The sequence below is a fragment of the Stenella coeruleoalba genome (genome assembly GCF_951394435.1).
Source record: "Stenella coeruleoalba genome assembly, chromosome: 15".
Taxonomy (NCBI): domain Eukaryota; kingdom Metazoa; phylum Chordata; class Mammalia; order Artiodactyla; family Delphinidae; genus Stenella; species Stenella coeruleoalba.
This window is the reverse complement of record NC_137161.1, coordinates 1,283,496-1,305,369: the sequence shown is the minus strand read 5'-3', so window position 1 is coordinate 1,305,369 and position 21,874 is coordinate 1,283,496. Positions and strand designations below refer to the sequence as shown.

The 21,874-nt window shown below is 57.7% G+C and overlaps 1 protein-coding gene across 1 annotated transcript in view; it reads left to right on the top strand.

The window, feature by feature from the left end:
- The first annotated feature begins 329 nt into the window (after window positions 1-329).
- The window catches only part of NTSR1 (neurotensin receptor 1), a 46,930-nt gene continuing 25,385 nt past the window's right edge, over window positions 330-21,874 (top strand). The window contains exon 1 of the mRNA XM_079945377.1: window positions 330-1,177. Coding sequence (XP_079801503.1) covers window positions 464-1,177 — 714 coding nt within the window. The 5' untranslated portion in view covers window positions 330-463. The remainder of the gene's footprint in view (window positions 1,178-21,874) is intronic.

The window sequence follows — 21,874 nt, the reverse complement described above, 5'->3', positions numbered from 1 at the left end:
CTCCTCTCCCCTCCAGCGTCCCCCACGGCTGGGCGCGCCAGTAGCCGCCGGCTCAGGGGAGGCGCGGAGCCCGGGAGGGTGCTGGCGCGGCTGGAGGTACGCGGAGCGGGGTGCGCGGAGAGCACGAGCGAGGAGAGAGCGCTCCGGACAGCCAGGCGTGCGCTCCGCTCGGCACCACAGGCTCGCCCCGCGCAGCCCGAGCCCCAGCCAGCCAGGCGCTCTCAGCTGGAGCCGGCGCTGCCGCCCCGGGGCCGAGGAACCGTGGGGTCTGGTATTCGGAGGAAGCCGGGAAAGCGCGCAGCCCCCGGTGAGTGCAAGCCCCGAGCGCTCTAGGCTGGCACGGACCAGGGGTCGGCGCTTCCCGGCTGGACGGCGCGCCCCCTCTGCCTTTCACGCCCACCCCTCGGGCTCCCTCTGCTCTGTCCCTGCCTGAGACGCGCCCACCCCGCCCGGCGCGCGGGACATGCACCTCAACAGCTCGGCGCCCGGCCCACGGGTCTCCCAGGCTGGCGACTCCTTCTTGCTACCGCCATCGGGGCTGGAGGCGGCGCTCCTGGCCCCGGGCTTCGGCAACAGCTCCGGCAACCTGTCAGAGCCCGTCCCAGCGGCGCCCAGCAGCGACCTGGACGTGAACACGGACATTTACTCCAAGGTGCTGGTGACCATCGTGTACCTGGCGCTCTTTGTGGTGGGCACGGTGGGCAACTCTGTGACGGCGTTCACGCTGGCTCGCAAGAAGTCCCTGCAGAACCTGCAGAGCACGGTGCACTACCACCTGGGCAGCCTGGCGCTGTCTGACCTGCTCATCCTCCTGCTGGCCATGCCCGTGGAGCTGTACAACTTCATCTGGGTGCACCACCCCTGGGCCTTCGGCGATGCCGTGTGCCGCGGCTACTACTTCCTGCGCGACGCCTGCACCTATGCCACGGCCCTCAACGTGGCCAGCCTGAGTGTGGAACGCTACCTGGCCATCTGCCACCCCTTCAAGGCCAAGACCCTCATGTCCCGCAGCCGCACCAAGAAGTTCATCAGTGCTATCTGGCTGGCCTCTGGCCTGCTGGCCGTGCCCATGCTCTTCACCATGGGCCAGCAGAACCGCAGCGCCGACGGCCAGCACCCCGGTGGCCTGGTGTGCACGCCCATCGTGGGCACCGCCAAGGTCAAGGTCGTCATCCAGGTGAGCGGCCTCTTCAGGGGAGCAGGAGTCGGAGGGCACCAGGCCAGGGTCTCCCCTGGGGGCAAGGGTCCAAGGCACCCCCTCAGGGAAGCCTCAACGCGTCTCTTTCCCTCACCCCAACAGTACTTTCTGGTCTGTGTACCCTCTGGGTACAGGAAGTTGGAGAAGTGTCCCAAAGGAAGTTTACTCCTGGGAAGCTGGGAGGGGGGGGGTGCGGCAGGAGGGGTGGGACTTGAGAGCGGCCTGACCCCCACTTCTTCCCCCCTTTCGCTCCAGGGCTGCCAGGTCTCAGCCCCCCTTATCTCATCCCCTCCTTCCATCAAAGGCGGCTGGAGCCCTAGATCAGTGATCTCTCCAGGGGAGGGGCGTCCGTGGATGGACCTCAGCTGTCTCCATGTTCCCCGAGATGCAGGGTAACCTTGTGTGTGCTGGTGCCGGCCTCTTTCGGGAGAGAGTCCCTTCCATCAGCTTCCCAAAAGGCCCTGTGGTCCGTCTCCTCTGTAGCAGAACCGCCCCCACCAGATCTGCTCCCCCTGTGCCTCCTGGCCTGATGCTGTCTTGGGCCAGTTCCTTAATTTAGCCTCAGTTTTCCCATCTGTGAAATGGGGCAATCACAGCCCCCCACCTCTGAAGGTGGAAATTCAAGGGAGAAGGTGTGGGAAGTGCTTGTTTGGCTCCTGGCGTGGAGAAGCTCTCGGAAGCACTCTTACTGGTGGTGGTGGTGTCGACGCTGTTTCTGTTGGAAAATCCTAAGGTACTAGGCGTGGTGGCAGGCGGGGGGCCCATGTAAGGTGGATAACACTGGAGCCGGGTGACCAATGGTCCTCTGAGGGTCTGGGCGAAGTGCGCGGGAACCCAGGGGGCAGCCCTCCCCGGGGAATTGGCTTGGACGAGGCGGCCTGGCCAGGAAGGGGTATTCCGACCCTGGGGAGGGGCTTCTCAGGCGGGGACATTCCAGGCAGGGCCCCGAAATGGAAGGAGGAGGGCGTCCATGGGAGCAGGTCCTGGCAGAGACACCGCTTTCAACGGCATCGTGGCCTGAGAATGTGGGTAGCCGTGAAGGCGGGTGGGGGGGCGTCCTCCATCTCAGGGTGGGATGGGAAAGGAGGAGCTGGGCTGAGTGGGGGTGGGGTGGGCGCTCTGGGCTGTCCCGTCTGCTGTCGTTTCATGCCTGAGCCAGCCGCAGCTTCCCAGCAGAACTGATGTTGTTGCCTCTGAGTATGACGGGTGTGCCAGGGTAGGAGAGCTGGCGTGCTGGGGGGCAAGAGATGCCGTCTGCATGTCCATCCCTGGGCTGCGGCTGACCCTCCACAAGCCACCACCAAGATGGACCCGGTGGGCAGAATTAAGCTTCGGGTCCCCCGTCGCCTGTGCTGAAAACGTGTGGCTCCGGGTGTCCCTGCATGGAGTGGCCCCGGCAGCCACGTGCGGCGGGGAGATGAGTCAGAGGCGGCCGCCTCTCTACTGATGCCTCTCCTGTGCCAGAAACAGTGGCAAGCAGAGCGGATGCAGTGAACAGTGGGAATGGCCTCCCGGCTTCCTGTGAGGTCTCGAGGGGCTGTGCCCAGGGTTGGGGGGTTGGGGGACAGCAGCCATGACACCTGCCTATGAAGGTTGGACGTGTCCGGCTCAGGTCAGCAGCTCAGGGTCAGCAGTGCCCACTGCCCTCCAAGGGGATGCTCCCCTCAGACCCCTGCCCGCTCTGGCCCCTGTGGCTCAGCCAGGAGCAGCCGGCATTCGGATCATCCAGAAAAAACAACAAGAGCAGAGGGAGCACGGCCTCCCCCCAAAGCATCCTCACTCTCTCTTGGTCATGGAACCAGACACCTCAGTGACATGGCCTCGCCTCCCAAAGGGCCACTCCCAGGAATCCTTTTGGTCAGAGGCTGTGATGCTGATGTGGGCCGGGGCGTATCCTGCTCATGCGTCCACTAGACAGGTGTCTGTTGAGCACGCGCTGCGGAAGGCCCGCTCTTGTGCCCGCAGCTGTGGCACTGCCGAGAGTTTACTCAATACTTGCTGGCTTCCTGGCGCCCTCAGAGATCAGAGTTTCCATTTTTTTTAAAAGGCCTTGGCCATGTGCTTGGGAGAGACTGACGGGCCGGTTGTGGAAGGTGCCCTTCCCTCTGATGCTGACGGCTCCCACGAGGCTTCTTGGGCTCCTGCATGCGGGCTGCTTCCTGTGCCTGAAAGAACGTTCCTCGCGGGGGAGCTCAGCCCTGGCGTTGCTCCCCGCTGCGTCTCTTCTGCACCGCCAGCCGCCACCCAGGAGAGGATTCCCCGGGGGATTTTACGTTCCCCACACGGGCTTCTGGGCCACCTGGCAGATCTGGGCCGACGTCCACGGTTTTTGAACCGTGACATCTGTCCAAAGAGGGGCTGGGTGCCCGCCTCCATGTGTCTGCCTCTCATGGGCCACGTTTGGACGTGGGGCGACGTTGCCCAATCAAATGACCCTACCTTCCAAAACGGGGGCCCCTCCCAGCCCAACTGTATCCCACAAGGCCTGTCAGCCCTCCACACCTGTGAGATTCCATCCTGGACACTTGCAAACGAAGTCGTGTTTAGAAACGAGGTGGTTCAGTGATTAGATTTCTGAGCCGCTTGGAATTGTCATTGCTGGCCACAGCTGGGCATTTTCTGGGCGTGTAGCCGGGGGCTGGGGGTGGACAGGGGGCCAGAGGAGCTTACGGTGAGGACAGGGCCTTGCAGGCCAGCGAAGGCCCCAGACCCTGGGCCTCAGGTCAATGGGGGAGTCTGGGAGGAGGAGGCCTCAGGGCCTGCCACGTTGCCCGAGGACGGTCCGGCCCCTCCCTGGACCCCAGAGGGAACTGGATTCAATCCTCCTAAACAGACTGCTGGGCCCAGGGCCGACTTCTGGAGTGGAAGACAGCACGTGCCAGGGATTGTGGGGTCTCCCTGTTGGGCAGCGCTGTCCCTGCTCACTCAGGCATCTCCCAGGGCAGGCAGTGGTCCCCACACAGGTGGGCTGACCCTGCTCGTGTCTGGTCCACTGCGTTTCAGGCCTGGCCTCGTGCTCTGACCTCAGCGTGATGAGGTCCTGCCATCACAGGCTCTGTGTCGCAGCTGCGGGTCCGGTGGGGCCCGTGTCCATCCATCCTGTGAGCGTGTACTGGGCGCTGACCGGGCAGCTGGCCGGGAGGGCAGCGACCCGAGGAGGCCTTAGTGGCAGAGGCTCTCCTGTCCCCGTCACTGGCTGTCTCCAGAGCTCAGTTACTAGAAGGGGATCCTTTCCCTCCAAAGTACAGAGTCATCTGTGCCTCTGGGGGGGGCAGGATCTGGGGGGCCACACCTGCAGTGGGTGGGCACGTGAGCTCAGAGTCCAGACCTTGGGCCACAGCCAGAGACGCCCCAGGAATAGGGTCACCTCCAGCCCTCGATGCTGATGGGCACCTGCAGGCAGAGCGCCCAGCGCCCTGGTCCAGGATTTATGCTTCATACTGCCCAGTGGAGCTTAGAGCCCCGTAGTGGTTAGTGCCCAGCGGTGATGAGTGCCCAGCGGTGGTGAGTGCCCAGTGGAGCTTAGAGCCCCGTAGTGGTTAGTGCCCAGCGGTGATGAGTGCCCAGTGGTGATGAGTGCCCAGTGGAGCTTAGAGCCCCGTAGTGGTTAGTGCCCAGCGGTGATGAGTGCCCAGTGGTGATGAGTGCCCAGTGGAGCTTAGAGCCCCGTAGTGGTTAGTGCCCAGTGGTGGTTAGTGCCCAGCGGTGATGAGTGCCAGCGGTGATGAGTGCACAGTGGTGGTTAGTGCCCAGTGGTGGTTAGTGCCCAGCGGTGATGAGTGCCCAGCGGTGGTTAGGGCCCAGCGGTGATGAGTGCCCAGCGGTGATGAGTGCCCAGCGGTGATGAGTGCCAGCGGTGATGAGTGCCCAGCGGTGGTTAGTGCCCAGCGGTGATGAGTGCCCAGCGGTGGTGAGTGCCCAGCGGTGATGAGTGCCCAGCGGTGGTTAGTGCCCAGCGGTGATGAGTGCCCAGCGGTGGTGAGTGCCCAGCGGTGGTGAGTGCACAGTGGTGGCCTCGTGCAGTCACCGGCAAGTGTCCTTGGGGCAGCGTGCGTAAACCCAGTCCTCGTGAGGCTCAGCCGGGGGTAGGTGTCCCCCTCCTGGGAGCTCAATGCTCTGCCAGGGCGGGCCGACAGAGGACCTCTAGGAGGCTCCCAGGTCACAGCAGCCCCTCTGCACGTGGCCGCGCCCTGGGAAGGGTGAATTAGTGACCACAGGGCATCTGCACACCCCCCCCCAGCGAGGCCGCCCTAAGGCAGCCGCGTCGGCGCGGCTGAGCTCTCGGCTGTCACTTCGTGGTCGCCGTCTTCCAGGCCCCGTGGCCCCGGCAGCAGCTGCGCGGGGGGGGGGGGGGGGGGGGGCACCCCGGGAGCGCGGCCTCATTGTCTGCCTCCGTGTTCAGTGCCGCCGGCAGCAGTGCTCCTCGCTGGGCTCGGGCCCGGCTGCAGGAGGGGGGCTGGCCCTGGGCGGGGCTCGTGCCGGGGGGGCTCGTGTCTGTGGGCACATGGACCCGGCGGTGTACTGAGCGCCAAGGCCATTAAAGTCTGACGTGATTCCGCGGAGGCAGAGGCAGCCGAGACCCGTCTCCACAAAGTGGAAGAAAATTGGTTCCAGTAAAATCAGGGCATCGATCATTTTCTCTGTTTCTGTCCTGTGCCACCAGCTGCGCCCGGTGCCCTCCTCCCCCATCCATCCACCTGTTGGCGCCCCATTCGTGGAGCCGCCGCTGCTTCCCCTGCAGCCGACTCGGCCTCAGTGACGCTGCTACTCATGGCTGAAGTTGGGCGAGTCACAGGCCCCCGAGAGGAACGTTATACTGGGGAAACGGGCAGACGCCAGAGTGAGCGCCCCCAGGACTGGGGCCATCGTGGGCCTCCTGCTGTATGCGCACTGAGGACACGGCACCCCTGCCCAGAAACGGACCCTCCACGTATCCCTTTGTCCCCGAAATTGAGGGATGTTCTAAAGGCAGCTGCCCTGTGCTCACAAGGTGCCCAGATCGTGAAAGTCCAAGACAGGCCGGGGGGCTGTTCTGTATTAAAGGGGATTAAAGACACAGCGCCTGAGCACAAGGCATGGTTTCCCAGCAGACCCTGGTCCAGAAAGGCTGTTGCTGGGACAGTGGCTGGATGAGGTCCACGGTCCGCGCGTGTGTTGTACTGACGTGGGACGGGACTCCTCGGTCTGGCAAAATCCTGCTGCGCTTCTGCACGAGCACAGGGTCTGTCCTGAGGCTCCGCGGCAGTGAGGAGGGCAGGGACCCCCGTGAGCGGCCGCCCCAGGGGACGCCCTCAAGCTTCGGGCCGGCAGCCCGTCCCCCGCGTCTGGAGTCTCAGCCGCAGGGACCGGGGCTCTGGCCAGCGCAGGGTGCTCTCCCACGGGCAGCAGCAGGACAGTGAGGCCGGGCCAGGTGGTGCTGGAGGCCTCCGTTCCCTCCAGCAGAGGAGCAGCAAACTTCCCGCCTGGTTATCGAGCGTCTGTTTCGAGGGGAGAGGAATCACCAGCCTTTTGTTCTTTTTTTCTGTTAGAGTGAAAGATACATAACATAAAGCTTTACCACCCATCTCCAGAGCTCTCCCATTGTTCCCCAGGGAGACTGTGTCCCCACTGGACCCCAGCTGCCCCGCCCCTCCCGCCCTGACTGTCCGTCTAGGGTGTGGCTGCACCAGGCCTTCGTCGGACGGGATTTCAAGCCTTTCTTTGGTCTCTAAGATGCAGTGGTCAGGAGTGCACGCCCCGTGCCGGGGGACGGAAGCCAGCCTCAACAGGCCCCGACTGTACGACTCTGATCGCGTGACCTGGGCACAGGCGGGGGGGGGGGTGTCGGCAGCGGGTGGTGAATGTTCTGCGTCTTGACCGTGCTGCGGGCGCGTGTATCAAAACTCACGGAACTTAGATAAAGGAGTGATTTCGGTGAACGTACACCGTGTCTCCATGAGTCAGTCAGAGATGAAAGCTCAGGGTCCAAGGCCTCGTCCTGTGAAGGCTGTTTGGGTGCCGGGTCCTCCCTCGGGGGTGGGGTGCCTTTGGGCAGGAAAGAACCAAAGGGTCCTAGGAACGTTCCTGGGGAGCTGGAAGGCCCCAGGCAGCCGCTCGCCCTGCGCCCGCTGCATCACCGCCAGGAACCGGGCAGGTGCTTGGCACCTGGGGGTGGGGGGAGCGGTGGTGCCCAGCTGTGGCGGCTGCCTGGTCCCCAAGAACCCCGCTCCGACCCGGCAACGCCTGGCATCAGACCTGGCCCCTGCCGTCCCTGGTGAAAGCCTGGCCCCGAGAGGAAGGGGAAACTGAGGCCCAGAGAGGGTGGGGGCATCCCAGCCAGGCCCAGCACCGGCCCCGGGCTGCTGCTCCCGCAAGGGGCCCAGGTGGAGCCACCCACCTGCTGCGATCCCTGCCCCCTTTGGGGACTTCACACACGTGCACCTGTGGGGGCAGCTTCATGCCCCGAGGCTGGTGCGGGAGGGGGAGGGTGGCCAGGCCAGTGCACCCAGGAGCCCGGAAAGGGGCCCTCTGGGGCTTCTCGCCTGTGGCAGCCCAGGACCCGAGGTCAGATCCCAGCTTCTCCGCGGGCAGCTGCAGGGCCTGGGCGAGCGATGTGACCGTCTGTGCCTCAGCTTCCTCACCTGCCGGCTGGTGAGGCTCAGGGGCCCACACACAACAAAACGCGGCATCGGGAGAGACGGGCCCTCTGATTCGCCGTTTTAGGGGAACAAGAGCCCGTCTCCTCCCTAGAAAGCTCTGCGTGCCGGAGCTGGGAGCTGATCCTGTGGTCCACGCTCAGTCCCGCCCTGGGGGTCTGCATGCACGCGTCAGGTCCTACAGGAAACCCCTGGGTCTGGCATTGTTCCCATACCTGTAGGCTCAGGGGCCGCCCTCAGCATCCGTCCAGCTCCTCCAAGAAGCATTCGCTGCCCGAGGGCCTGAGCCAGGTCTCTGCAGCACCGTGTGCATGAAGAATCCCCTCCTGTCACTTGTGATGACAGCCGCCTCCCTCACCCCCTTCCACCCCTATTCAACGAGCATCGTGTGTGAGGCACCACGGGTCCCGCAGGGAACAAAACTGGCAAAGGTTTCCGCCCCGTGAAGTACACATCCCGGCGGAGAAGACAGACAATTAGCAAAATAAATAAGTACAACATGCAAATGGTAGATAGTAAGGAGGGCAGCAGAGAAAAGGTGAACAGGAGAGGCCTCACAGCGGCAGGTAGGGGCAGGTGTGAGAGCATCTGGGGAGGAAGCTTCCAGGAGAGGGAGCAACAGGTACAGGACTGTGGCCGCCGGCACCTGCCACGGCGACGTGGCCAAGCAGGCGAGCCCAGGGCAGGACCAGACGTAACAGGTGATCACGTAGGGCACGCAGTGTCCCTTATCCGGGAAAAATGGGCCCCACGGGAGACTCTGAGCAAGGAGCCATGTGACATACGTTTCAGGGGACCATTCTGTCTGCCTTGTTGAGAACTCAGCGGGGGTCAGAGAGGACGGTTAGGAAGCTGCTGCGGCGTTCTGAGCGCGTGATCAGCGAGAGCCGGCTGGTTACGGGGAAGGTGGAAAAATGATAAGATCCCAGATCCAGGCTTTTCTGTTTTCTTAGGTTTAAGTTTACATCCAGTAACAATCATTTTCCTTTTGTTTACATCTATGCGTTTTGACAAATACTTAGAGCCCTGTAACCACCACCACCAAAGAGAGAGCCGGGTCCTGTCGCCCGTGGAGTCTCTGCACACCCCCATCCCCTCACCCACCCCGCCCCACCCCTCCGACGGCCTTGGGCCTGACTCCGACTCCAGGTACGTGGAACCTCTGAGCCTGGCTTCCTTTGATTACGTAATGCCCTAAGATTCATCCATGTTGTCACCTGTATCAATAGCGTGGAGTACGAGTCCGTCGCACAGATGTTCCACCGTTTGTTCACCCATTCGCTGGTCGAAAGACATTTGGGTCGTTTCCAGTTTTGAGCAGTTATGAGTAAAGCCACTGCAAATATTCACGTACAGGACAGCGTGTGAACACATGCTTTCATTTCTCTCGAGTTAACACTTAGGAGGCAGATTTCTGGGTCATACAAGCAGTGTATCTAACTTTATAGGAATTTGCCAGACCTTTCCAAAAGTGGATTTGCCATTTCGAATGTCCCCCAGCAACGTGGAAAGACAGTTCTCTGCATCCCGGCCAGCACCTGGCATCGTCAGTGTCTGGTTTGGTGGTTTTGTTTTCATTTATCCATTCCAGTAGGAGTGTGGTGGTATCTTGTTGAGGGTTTAATTTGCGTTTCCTTAGTGACTCATGACGTTAAGCATCTTTTCAGGTGCTTCCTTGGAATCTGTGTATCTTCTTTGGCAAAGTGTCTGTTCCCATAGTTTGCCTATTTTTAAAATCGGGTTGTTTTCTTATTGTTGACTTTTGAGAGTTTTTAAAGTGTATTCTGCATCTAAGTCCTTTGCCAGATACGTGATTTGCAAATATTTTCTCCCCTTCTGTGGCTCATCTTTGTATTTGCTAACGTTGCATGTCACAGAGCAAAAAGTAGGAATGTTGACGAAACCCAGCTTACCAAAACATTTAATGGGTCGAGCTGTTGGTATTGTGCCTAATCCAAGGTCGCTAAGTTTCCTTCTCTCTCCTCTTCTGGAATCTTTATAGTTCTATGTTTTATACTTAAGTTTATGCTCCAATCTGAGTTCATTTTTCTGTAGGGTGTGAGATATAGGTGCCTTATTTGCAGACATATATCCACGACCAATACCGCTTGTGAAAAGATGATCTTTTCTCCTTTGGAGTTTTTTTGCACCTTAATTAAAAAATCACCTGACCTCATGTGTGGGGGTCTATCCAGACTGTCATCTGTTCCTTTAATCTATGTGTCTGTACTGTCCCCAGCCCAACAGTCTTGACCACTGTAGCTTTATAGGAAGTCTTTCAAGGAGCACGAGTCCTCCAACTTTGTTCTTTTCCAAAATTGTTTTGGCTACTCTAGTTCCTTTGCTCTCTACATAAATTTTAGAATCAGATTTTCAGTATCTACAAAAAAGCCTGCGGGGATTTTGATTGGGATTGTGTTAATCTACAGATCATGTGGGGACACGTGGCATCCTAACATCGAGCCTCTTCCAACGCATGACTACACTACGTCTCTCCATTTATTTAGGTCTTCTTTGATTTTTTCAACAGTAGTAGTTTTCAGCACAGAGATCCTACACATATTTTGTTACATTTGTATCTAAATATTCATGTTTGGGGAATTATTATATATGTACTTAAAATTTTTTTCTATTTCCAAGTTTTCATGGCCGGTATATATAAATGTGATTGATTTTTAGTTACTGACGTTGTAACCGTGAGAATAATAATAATAACAACTTATTAATTCTAGAAATTCGTTTGTAGGTTCCCTGGGATTTTCTATGTAGACAGTGTTGTTGTCTGTGAATAGAGAAAGTGTGATTTCATCCCTTCCAATTCTTTAATTTCCTTTTCTTGCCTTACTGGCCTAGCTACAACTTCTAGTATGATATTTAATAGGGGTGGAAGAAAAGACGTCCTCGCCTTGTTACTGAGCTTAGAGAGAAAGTCTTCAGTGTTTACAATTAAGTATGAGGGTTTTAGTTTAAGTTTTTAGTAGATGTTTTTGTTTGTTTGTTTGTTTTGTTTTTTTGTAATTTATTTTGCGGGACGCGGGCCACTCACTGTTGCCTCTCCTTTTGTGGAGCACAGGCTCCGGACGCGTAGGCCCAGCGGCCATGGCTCACGGGCCCAGCCGCTCTGTGGCATGTGGGATCTTCCCGGACCGGGGCATGAATCCGCGTCCCCTGCATCGGCAGGCGGACTCCCAACCACTGCGCCACCAGGGAAGCCCTTAGTAGATGTTTTTTATCAGGTGAAGAAAGTTCCCTTCTATGCCTTGTTTGCTAAGAGTTTTTATCATGAATGGACGCTGAATTTTGTCCAATGCTTTTCCTGCATCTGTTGGTATGATCGTGTGGCTTTTCTTCATTAGTCAGCTAATATGGTGAATGATATTAATTTTTTATTGTGGTAACATATACATAACATAAAATTTACCATTTTACCATTTTCCGACGCACAGTTCAGTGACATTAAGTTCATTCACACTGTTGTGCAATCGTCACCGTTATCCATCTCCAGAATTGTCTTCGTCTTCCCAAACAGAAACCCTTTAAACAACTGCTCCCCATCCACCCATCCTCCAGCCCCTGGAAACTACCACTTCCCTTTCCGTCTCGGTGAATTTGGGTATACTAGGTACCTCGTTTCGGTGGAAAACATTGATTACTTTAATGTTGAACCAGTCTCACAGTCCTAGGACAAACTACTTGGTCGTGTATTATCCTTTTCATATGTTGCAGGATTTGACTTGCTAATATTCTATTGAGAATTTTGGGTCTGTGTTCATGAGAGATACTGGTCTATACTCTTCTTTTCTTGTAACGTCTTTGTCTGGTTTTGGTATCAAGATAATTCATGAAACGAGTTGGAAAGTGTTGGCGCCTCTTCTGTTTTCTGAAAGAGAGTGAGTGGAATTGGTATTATTTCTTCTTTAAAGGTTTGGTAGACTACTCCAGTGAAACCATCTGGGCCTGAAGTTTTATGGGAACGTTTCTAATTCAGTTCCTTTAATAGGGATGTTCAGGTTATGTATTTATTCCTGAGTACGTTTTGGCAACTTGTATCTTTCAAGGAATCGGTCCATTTTAACTAAGTTGGCATAGGGTTGTCTGTAGTATTCATTTATCATCCTTATGGTGTCTGTGGGGTCTGTGATGATATCTCCTTTTTCATTCCTGGTGTTGGTAATCTGTGTCTTCTCTCTTTTGTCCTTGGTCAGAGTATGGCTAGGAGTTTATCCCTATTATTGTTCTTTGTAAAGAACAAGCTATTGATTGCATTGATTTTTTAAATTGTCTTTCTGCTCCTAACTGCATTTCATTTCTCTGCTTGCTTTGGGTTTAATTTGTTCTTATTTTCCTAGATTTCTTAAGGTGGAAGCTTAGACAATTAATTCAAGACCTGGGATTTCTTTCAATTCTTTTATAATATAAACATGTAATGCTAAAACCTTTCTCCTAACTACTGCTCTAGTAGCACCTCAAAACCCTTGAAATGCTGTGTTCTAATTCAGCTCAAAATATTTTCTCATTTCTCTTTAGAAAGAGCTTCCTTTTTAGAAGTGTGTTGTTTAACTTCCAAATGTTTGGCGATTTTCCAGCTAACATGTTGTTATTGATTTCTCATTTAATTCCATATGTTCAGAGAACACGCTTGCCCGATATCAGTTCTTTAACGGTGTTACTGTGTGTGCTCTGGTCCCAGATAATGGTCTGTGTTGGCGGGTGATACACGCACACGCGCAGAACATGTATTCTGCTGTTGTCGGGTGTATTATTCCGTAAGGGTCAATGTGGTTGATAATGTTGTATTATTTAGTTCTAAAGTTTCCATCGGTCCTTTTAACATGGCTTCTTTTTCTCTTTTAAGAACTTTTATCTTTTCGGTCATTTCAGGAGGGTTGCCTTTACCTCAGGGAGCATGATTGCGATAACTTCTGTCAAGTCTTTGGTGATCCCATCATCTGAGTCTTCTCGAGGGTGGCGTGTACGAATTGTCTTTTCCTTGAGAGTTAACCATATTTCTCCGGTTCTTTCAATGTCAAGTGATTTTGGATCACTTCCCAAACATCTTCAATACCGTTGTGGTATCTGGGGTTATGTTAAAATCCTCCGCAGAAGGTTGACGTTTTTCGTTGATTCTTTTCTTTTAGCCATCAGCCCAGTTAGAACTGAAGTTCTGTCTCACTCTCTGTTGGTGGTGATTCCAATGTCAGTTCTGTTTTCAGGTTCTTGACTGTGCTCTTCTGCTCTTCCCCCTATGTGCACCATTCGGGGTGTAGTCTTAGATCTTGGAGGTGGTTTATATCACAGTTCAGGTTTCGGAAGCTCTGCTCTGGTTCTTTGGGTGTGTCCGTGCGTGTGCGGGTCGATGGTAACCCCACGATTGGTGTCAGTTAATGCACAGACCCTTTGCCAGCTCTCACCTGCTGAGATTTCCTCCCCACATGCTCCACTTTCTTAGTCCTCGGGCTGGGAAGCCAGAGTATCCGGTTTAGGTCCTCTACTGACTTTTCTTTTTGCGGTACGTGGGCCTCTCACTGTTGTGGTCTCTCCTGTTGCAGAGCACAAGCTCCGGACGCGCAGGCTCAGTGGCCATGGTTCACGGGCCCAGCCGCTTCGCGACATGTAGGATCCTCCTGAACCGGGGCACGAACCCGCGTCCCCTGCATCAGCAGGCGGACTCCCGACCACTGCGCCACCAGGGAAGCCCTCTACTGACTTTTCGAGGTCTACCTCTCTGAATCTGTTCTTGTAATGGCTGCTCTCGGGCTATCAACACGCACCCTTACGTTATCAAAGTTTGGTGAGCGTTCATATCGTACCCCTTCACACCTGACACTTCTCACGCTCACTGTTCACCCGGAGGTCTGTTTTCATGGACCTCCTTTTTTCTTATTAGTGGGTCACGTTGTCTGATTTCTTTGCATACCTAGTAATTTTTTGCTTACGCTGGACATTGTAGATGACACGTTGAAGACTCTGGATTCTACTTTCTTCCCTTGAAGAGTGTTGGCTCTTGTTTTAGTGCCGTTCAGCTGCAGACTGATTATCGTGAACTCGTGGAGGCTGGGCTTACGCCTCACTAGTGCAGCTCTGTGGAAAGCCCAGCCCTCCTGTCCTGGGAGGATTCAAGTCTGGGCTCAGTCTCCACTGGCGATATTGTCCTTTGCTTTTAGGCTTAGTTAGGGTGGGTCTAGACTTGGCCTTCCTCCAGGGCGTGGTCCTTACTACTAAGGTGTGGACTTGCTGGCATCTCAGCAGGATACTCGGTGTGTTAGGGAGGGCACTCCTCTCCCCTCCAGCTCTGCCAGAATGCCAGCCGCCCTCCCATGAGCCCTTCAAGGTTTCAGTCTGTGCACACACGCCAGCCAGCCCAGACCCATAGGAAGGCCCCCCACAGGCTTCCGAGGACCCTACCGCGGGCATGCATGTCCCCCTCTTCAGCAGGTGGAAGCCCCTCCTGCAGCCGCAAGCTCCGGTTTCCACCTCCTCAGCTGGAGTAGCCATGCTCTGCCCAGACCCCAGCTCCTCAAGCCACAGCCAGAAAAGTGTCCCCAGGAAGAGAACTGGGTGACAGTGGGGCCCACCTTGTGATTTCCCTGCTCTCAGGGGCCACAGTCGCGCCCTGTGGCTTGCCCTGTGTCTGAAAACAATCGCCTGGTAAATTGCGTACAACTGTACAGGTTATGACAGGAGAGCTTGTGCAGTACCCCACGTGGAAGTCATCGGTGGATTTTAAACACTGCCTGCTTTCAAAAATATCTGAGGCAGCTTATGATAAAAGACCTGGTTCAAAGGGATTATTAAAATAATGTTGCGAAAGAATACATGAAAAGAAACACAGTTATCCTGGAAACATAACGTTGAAGACAGCCACTGCATCTGAGTAAATCTTGTACTGAGGCTTGTGGAGAAAGTGCAACATTATTTGGACTTAAACATTTTTAGCTCTTTGTCTGTTAAAAGGTGGATTTATTGTAAATTTCAGTAACTCTCTCTGGACATATTTAAAGGTTAAGAGCATTCTTCAGTGAGTAATCCAAAAAGGATTCCTCTGTTTAAAAAAACACACCACTTCCAACCTCCTGAAGTTCAGAGAATCCTGGGGCTGTTTGGGAATCGTCCCTGTTGAGGAGCTATTAAGTAGTGACTGCTCACAGCAGGCCGTGGGACACTGCGGTCCAGAGCATAACTTCCCAGTTGTTTGGCAGGACCCCAAACCTCCAGGTCCCGAGGGTCAGGAGGGAGTGAAAGTACATCTGGGTCGTGTCACTTCGGAGCCCCGTCTGTAGAGCCATCCAGGACATGCTGGTCCGGAGCCAAAATCAAAGACTCACTCATCTGTGAACCGGTCCCTTTTGGGCTCTGTGCCCGACGGGATGGGCATGGTCAGAAGCACTGTGCAGGGGGCATGGGGGAGAAGCAGTGACATCTGTGCTGACCTGTCTCCCGGGCGCTCCTGATCTGGGCTCACCGGCCGCTCCCATTGCTGCCAGCCCCTCCTGGGGACCCTTCAGAAGAAGGTGCACCGGGTGGGGGCACGGATCTCTCCATCCCAGGGATCCTGTTGGACCCGTAGTCTGGAGACCCCACTCTGGACTGTCCTCAGTGTGGGGAGCCCCGTGACATCACCCCTTTGTTCTCCCCACCCCAGGGATGGGCCTGGGGAGGCAGGGCCAAGCTGTGACAAAGCACCCTCCGGTGGTCTCCCACTGGTCTGCCCGTCTCCCGGGGACAGCCGGTCAGGAGCACAGGCACCAGCGTCCAGGGCAGGAGGCAGGACGGAGAACCCCACGAGCAAGGGGTCAGGCAGCTGAGTCGTGGCGGGTCCTGTGCCGACGCCTGCGGCGATGCCCACGTGGCTTTTGCAGGAGGCAGGAGGGAGAGCGGCCGGCCCGAAGGCCCCTCTGTCCCCACAGGCTGGCACGACGCCTGGGCACCAGATTCCGCCCAGTGCCAAGGCTCATTCTGCTGAGGGGGACCTGAGCCCCAGCCGGGGACATCTGCTCTGCCGGGGGGAGGAGGGGACATGTGAGGGCAGTGGCCGCACGCAGGCCCGGGGCTTGGGGGGCGCCGAGCTCATGGGGGCCCTGAGGACAGTGGGCTCTCTGCGCGCTCAGAGGCCCAGAAGATGGGAAAAAACAGCAGCCGGCCACGGCGAGCTGGCGGCGAACAGACAGCGAATCCCAGCCAAGGGGGGCTTTCCTAGAACAGCGAGGCGCCTCTGAGGCCCCACCCTGTCAAACACGCCTGCAGACTCTCGAGGTGGATAATTGCAAGGCACTAAGACAGGGTGAACACCAGTTAAACTTCCTGCAATTCATTTTCCTGACAGCTTGTTTTAAGAGATGCCGTCTCATGTACTAAAAATACCTCCTCTAGTGTCGGATCTGGAGGGCAGCTAGAAGACGCGCAGAAAGGCTCCAGTCAGAACCACCAGGGGCGGGTCTTCATGTTTTGAAAAAGCTCTAACCCCAAACACCTTTTGTGCTTCTGTCCATCACGGAGACCGTGGGAAACTCCTTGGTCTCGGGGGCTGACTGTCCTGGGGCCACAGCAGCAAAGACCAGCAACAGACCAGGCCTCTCGGAACAATAGAAATCTATTCTCGCACAGATCTGGAGGCCAGATTCCAAAATCAGGGCGTGGGCAGGGCCAGGCGCCCTCCGGGGGCCCAGGGGAGGGTCCTTCCTGCCTCTTCCAGCTTCTGGAGGCCCAGGCGGCCCTGGGCTTGCGGCCGCGTCCCCCCCGTCTCTGCCTCAGTCTTCACGTGGCTTCTCCCCTGTGTCTGTGTCTCTCCTCTCTGGCTCTTCCTAAGGACACTTGTCCTTGGATTTAGGGCCCCCCCACTCCAGGATGACCTCATCTTGAGATCTTTAATTGCATCCACAGAGACACTTTTTCCAAACAAGGTCACGTTCACTGGTTCTGGGGGTTAGGACTGGACGTATGTTTTGGGGGCCACCAGTAGCTCCACTAGACCACACTCCAAGGGCAGAGGCAGAACGCGGGACAGGACAGCTCTTGCGGACAGAGGGCTGGCCCCTGTGGGCTGCCTGCCCGCATCATCTCAGCCCCCGGCCAGCACGGGGCCCCTTGGTAAATGCAGGAGCAGGAGAGGGCTGAACACAGACCTCACAGGCCGCCGTTGAGAGAGCCCTGGACAGTCCCAGGACAGCCAAGACGGGGCCTTGGGTGTCTTCAGCAGAGGAGATGCCCTCTGGCCTCCCTGCGCGGACACAGCCCTGGTAGGGCTGGGGTCTGGGGGAGGAAGAGGGGCACAGGCCAGGCAGGCCGAGAACCGCCTTTCATACATGTTCTCATTTGACCCCCGTGGTGACCATGTGAGGCTGGGACTATGGACCCATCTTACCACCCAGATGAAGAGGTGTCTCAGGCAGCATGCCAGCAGCGTCCTCCTGTCCCCTCTCCCAGATCCCTCCACCTTCTCTGTCCCGCCAGGGCCTGGACACACAGGGCCCAGCAGTCCAGCCAGGTGAGGCCCGTGGGAGGTGCAGGAGGAGTAGAGGGAGACGGCAGGTGAGCTCGCGGCCTGTGTTGCCCCATCTCCTCCCTGCTGTGCAGTGGGCGCCGTCTCCCACCACGGCCGTGGGTTCCGTCACTGGCCCTCGGGCCTGGGGTGGAAAGGGCTTCCCTTGGGGAGCCTCAGGATCCTGCACTAGGCCTGGCCAGTTGCCCTACCTGCCCAACCTTGTCAGGAGTCCCACCTGTTCACACCTTGTCAGGAGTCCCACCTGTTCACACCTTGTCAGGTAGACCCACCTCTTCACACCTTGTCAGGAGTCCCACCTGTTCACACCTTGTCAGGCAGACCCACCTGTTCACACCTTGTCAGGCAGACCCGCCTGTTCACACCTTGTCAGGAGTCCCACCTGTTCACACCTTGTCAGGCAGACCCACCTCTTCACACCTTGTCAGGCAGACCCACCTGTTCACACCTTGTCAGGCAGACCTACCTGTTCACACCTTGTCAGGAGTCCCACCTGTTCACACCTTGTCAGGAGTCCCACCTGTTCACACCTTGTCAGGTACCCCTTGGCTCAAGCTCTTCACGTTGCCTACTGGAGTGCTGGCTGCTCCCTGCCAGGTCCTGTCCGACACCGTGATGAGCCAAACTTGAGCTCCGGTGGACTTGATGAGCACACGGGAGCCTGCTGTGGTGGGACAGGTGCCTCTGACAGCTGAGCGGATCAAATGGGGAGAACCAGCCACGGCAGGAAGGGTGTGGTGAGGTCTGGGGCTCCAGGGTCCATCTTTTCTGCTCCGAGCTTGAAACCTTTAGCAACCCTGTGGGGTCCCTGAGCCTGGGTCAGGGTCTGCAAAGGCATCTCCGAGTGGCCATGTGAAGGCCGAGGGGACGTGTGTGCAGAACAGGCCTGGGCTTCCACCTGGGCCCCAGCAGGTGAGATGGCTCTGCTGTTTGGGGCAGCCTGGGTGCAGGCATGGACACTGGGACCCCGTCAGGAGGCTGCGCTGGCCCAAGGGTGAGCCGAAAAGGGGGCGGCGGCAGTGAGGCCAGGCTGCGGGCAGTTCCCCGGCGCCCCCCAGCCCAGCGCGTGGGCACCCTCCCAACCCACTGGGCTCCCTGGCCTGGGCACAGGGGGGCTCCTGGTGGCTCTGCCTCAAGCCCCCAAATCCCTGCTCCATCCCCTGGGGACCCGGTGGTTCTCAAAAGAGCAAAAGCTCCCCTCCCTGTCCTGCCCCTGACAGGGATTGAAGGGAGCTGCCAGACAGTGACCTGTGGTCTGGGGTCACCGGCAGCCCAAGGGCAGCACCTGGTTGACAGTTATAGCATTTAGAGCTAATTCCAGCCCTTTCTGGGGGGCCTCCTGCTGAGTTTTAACGGACTCCTTCCCTGACCTTTTTAACTAAGTCGCAAAAGAGATGGGACACCCCTGGGTCGACTTCCCCCCACCCTCCCAGAAACTGTGAGCTGGGGTCACGGTGCAGGAACTACAGTCGAAACCCAAGTACCCACGTGCCAGAACTCAGACGGAAACGGATCTCCAGGGAGGCTCTGGTCTCCAGGAGCCGACAGCTCGGGCCACAGCTGCCTGGGAACTCCCACTTCTATTGCCAATAAATTAAATTTGCTTTTGTTTCTCCTGCCCTGGAGAAACGACTGCTGTCAGAGCGTGGAGCCCAGGAGGGAGGGCTCTTGATGAAGGACCCCCCAGAGGGGCTGGGGCTGCACAGGCCCCTTATGACCCCTTTCTCTGCACTCTGTGCCCCCCACCCCCCGGGAGACGGAGCCGGCATCCCTGGCCACCCGCATGCGGGTCCCGGGAGACTCTCACTCTCCCATGCAATGTGGCCCCTGGAACACAGAAACACTTCACAAATGTCAGGGGCTTCGTCAGTTTACAGACTTGGGGGTCAGGTAGTTCCATCTCCACAAATAATGGGGGCGCCCACAGTCCAAGCTGGGATGTCTGCTTGTCCCTTGCTACCAAAGGAGGTGACAGATGCTGAACGATGCTCGTGACCGTCGTGTATCTCTGCCGGTGTTGGGTGTCACACCGTCGCCTCCGGGGTTGCTCTGGAAACCAGATGCTGTGTGTGCATCCGACCCTCTAAGTCCAGTCGGGAAACCGGCTCCACTGACGGGGCTGGAGGTTCGGGCGCTGGTACTCGTTGGGAGTGCCTGGTAGGACGGAGAGGGTTTTGGTGTCACCTGTGTTCACTGCTCCCAAAGGCTACAGTGCTCCTGGAGTTGCCGGAGACACCATCCAGTGCATCGGGAAGCGTTAGCTCGTGAAGCCAGGTCAGGTCACATCGAGCCCCCAATGGGAGCTCGTGCAGCCCCCTCGGCCCAGGGTCAGACACGGGGCCTCTGTGCCCACATGGCCCCACAGACTTGTCACCGCGGGCTCCTCTCTCTGCAGCTGCCTCTGCCGTCTGCCCTCCCAGCACGGCTCCTGAGTCCGTGGGCACAGCCCCTGAATCTCCATGTATCAGGGAGCAGCAAGGGCTGGGAGGGAGTGGGGATCACAGGGAGGTCCCGCCCGGAGTTTACCGTGAACAGGTGGGTCCGAGTGCTGGAGCGCAGCAAGGCGTGAGCCTCTGCCCCTGAAAATAAGCAAAGCCGTCACCACCTCGGACCGTGGCTTCCTTCCCTGTGACAGGGCCCATCAACCAGGCAGGTGTGGAGCCGACTGCTGCGCTCCACAAGGCTGCCGGCATTCAGCACAAGTGGCTCCGGGCGTCCCTGCGGATGGCCGCTGGGCAGTGGCTCTGAGCCCCTGGCTGGCGACAAAGCGACTACAGTAGGCAGCACAGACGGGACAGCTGGGCGTGGATTTCCACAAGGACGTGTGTCCAGGGTGGCTGGAGGAAGCACCTCCAGCCGGAAGAGATGGACCCTGGGCCAGTCGTAATCTCTAGCCGAAAGCTTTTGCGGCAGATGGCCCCTGGACCCCGGGAACCCAGGCGAACATCCAGGGCGGACTTCGGTCTGCAGGAGCTTCCTGGGGCCAGCAGGGACCTGAGGCACTGCCCAGGGCGGGGGCGGGGCTGCCCAAGAAGCTGCCCCGAGTTTCTTCTCAGTGCCACCCGTCCTGCCCGGGAGTCTGAGGGGAGATGTTGTCTCAGACTGGCCAGTCTGGTTCCTGGGCGAGGGCCGGCAAAGCAGACCAGGGGACAGAGCATCTGTATTCTGTGCCCTGGGCCCCCCAGTGCTGTGACCGATGTAGGGCCAGCCCAGCTGCCAGCTCCTGGCGCTGCTCACCCCTTGTCACAGCAGACAGTGCCAGGCCCGGCACGACCGCAGGAGTGCCCAAAGCCCACGGCCTGGCCAAAACAGGGCCAGTCGGCTCTTTGCATCCCTCCTAGGGCTCCCTGTGAGGACAAGGAAGAGTGAGATTGATCTGCGAGCAGTGTCAGGCTTCCTAAAGCAAGGAGGGCTTCCTGGAGGAGGGGCCGAGGGGCTTTCAAGTCTGGGGAAGGGGGTGGTTTGCTGTCCCCAGGTTCCCTGAGCATCTGAGCTTTGGCTGGCAGGACGGAGGCTTGGGCTCCTTGGCACTGATGTTCTCACCTCCCCCCACCTGCTCAGCTGGGCCCCTGGTTGCCCCCTCCAGGAAGCCCTCCATCCCTCCACCCCACAACTCCCGTAGCCATCCTTGGGCTCCACTTCCTCCTTGAGGAACGTGGGCAGAGCAAGCGAGGCAGCTCTGACTCCCCGGCATCTGACTTGGTCGGCAAGCTGCCAGGTTTCGGGGGGGCGGGTGGGAGGGGGCAGACGGACAGCTCAACGCAAGAGCGAGCAAAGCTTCCATTTGACCGAAGCTTTGCTCCTGCGAGTTTTTATGTTTGGTTCTAAGAACTGCAGAGGGCTCGTTTCTCAACATCCCCTCTGCAAAGCTGTTTCTATTTCAGTGAATTGAAGGCGTTTGTGGTTTTAATTGCCGACCGGTCCCTGGGCCCGTTTCCCTCTGGCTGGACCAGGGCTCTGCAGAAGGTAGTGTGTGCACAGTGGAAGTTTATTTCTATGTGCACGTCTTGCTCAAAAAGAGAAAACAAAAAAGGAACATCCGTGAAGGGCGGGCAGGCTGACTGGGAGGCTGGGCTTCTCTGCCGAGCAGATTGCAAGGCAGTCTCTCTGGGGACAAACACCTGCTCCTCGTTCAAAATAGAGGGCCGTCCACCAGGCCCACCTGGACGGGCCAGCAGGTGCTCGGCCGGGCACTGGCAGCTGTACCACAGCCCCTCTCAGCAGGGCCCTGGGCTCAGGATGGAGACGCCTCTCAGCAGAGAAGGGTCTTGGGTGGATTTTATCCTGAGGGAACCTGCGGTGCCAGTTGGAGAGGGGCCCCTGAGGCACCTGCTGACCCCGCCCCTCCCGACAACGGTCAGAGAGATACTGTCCTACTGTCTGGCCCTCGTCCATCCGTGCCTGGGGGCTCCTGGCTGGCAGGTAATCGATGCTGAGAGTTGTCGGTGCCTAGACGCACACTCGGCCGCCTTTCCCAGCCTGCAGCCCATGGATTCGCCCAGGTCAGCTTCTTTGCTCTGCCTGCAGCCCCCGGGAGGGCCC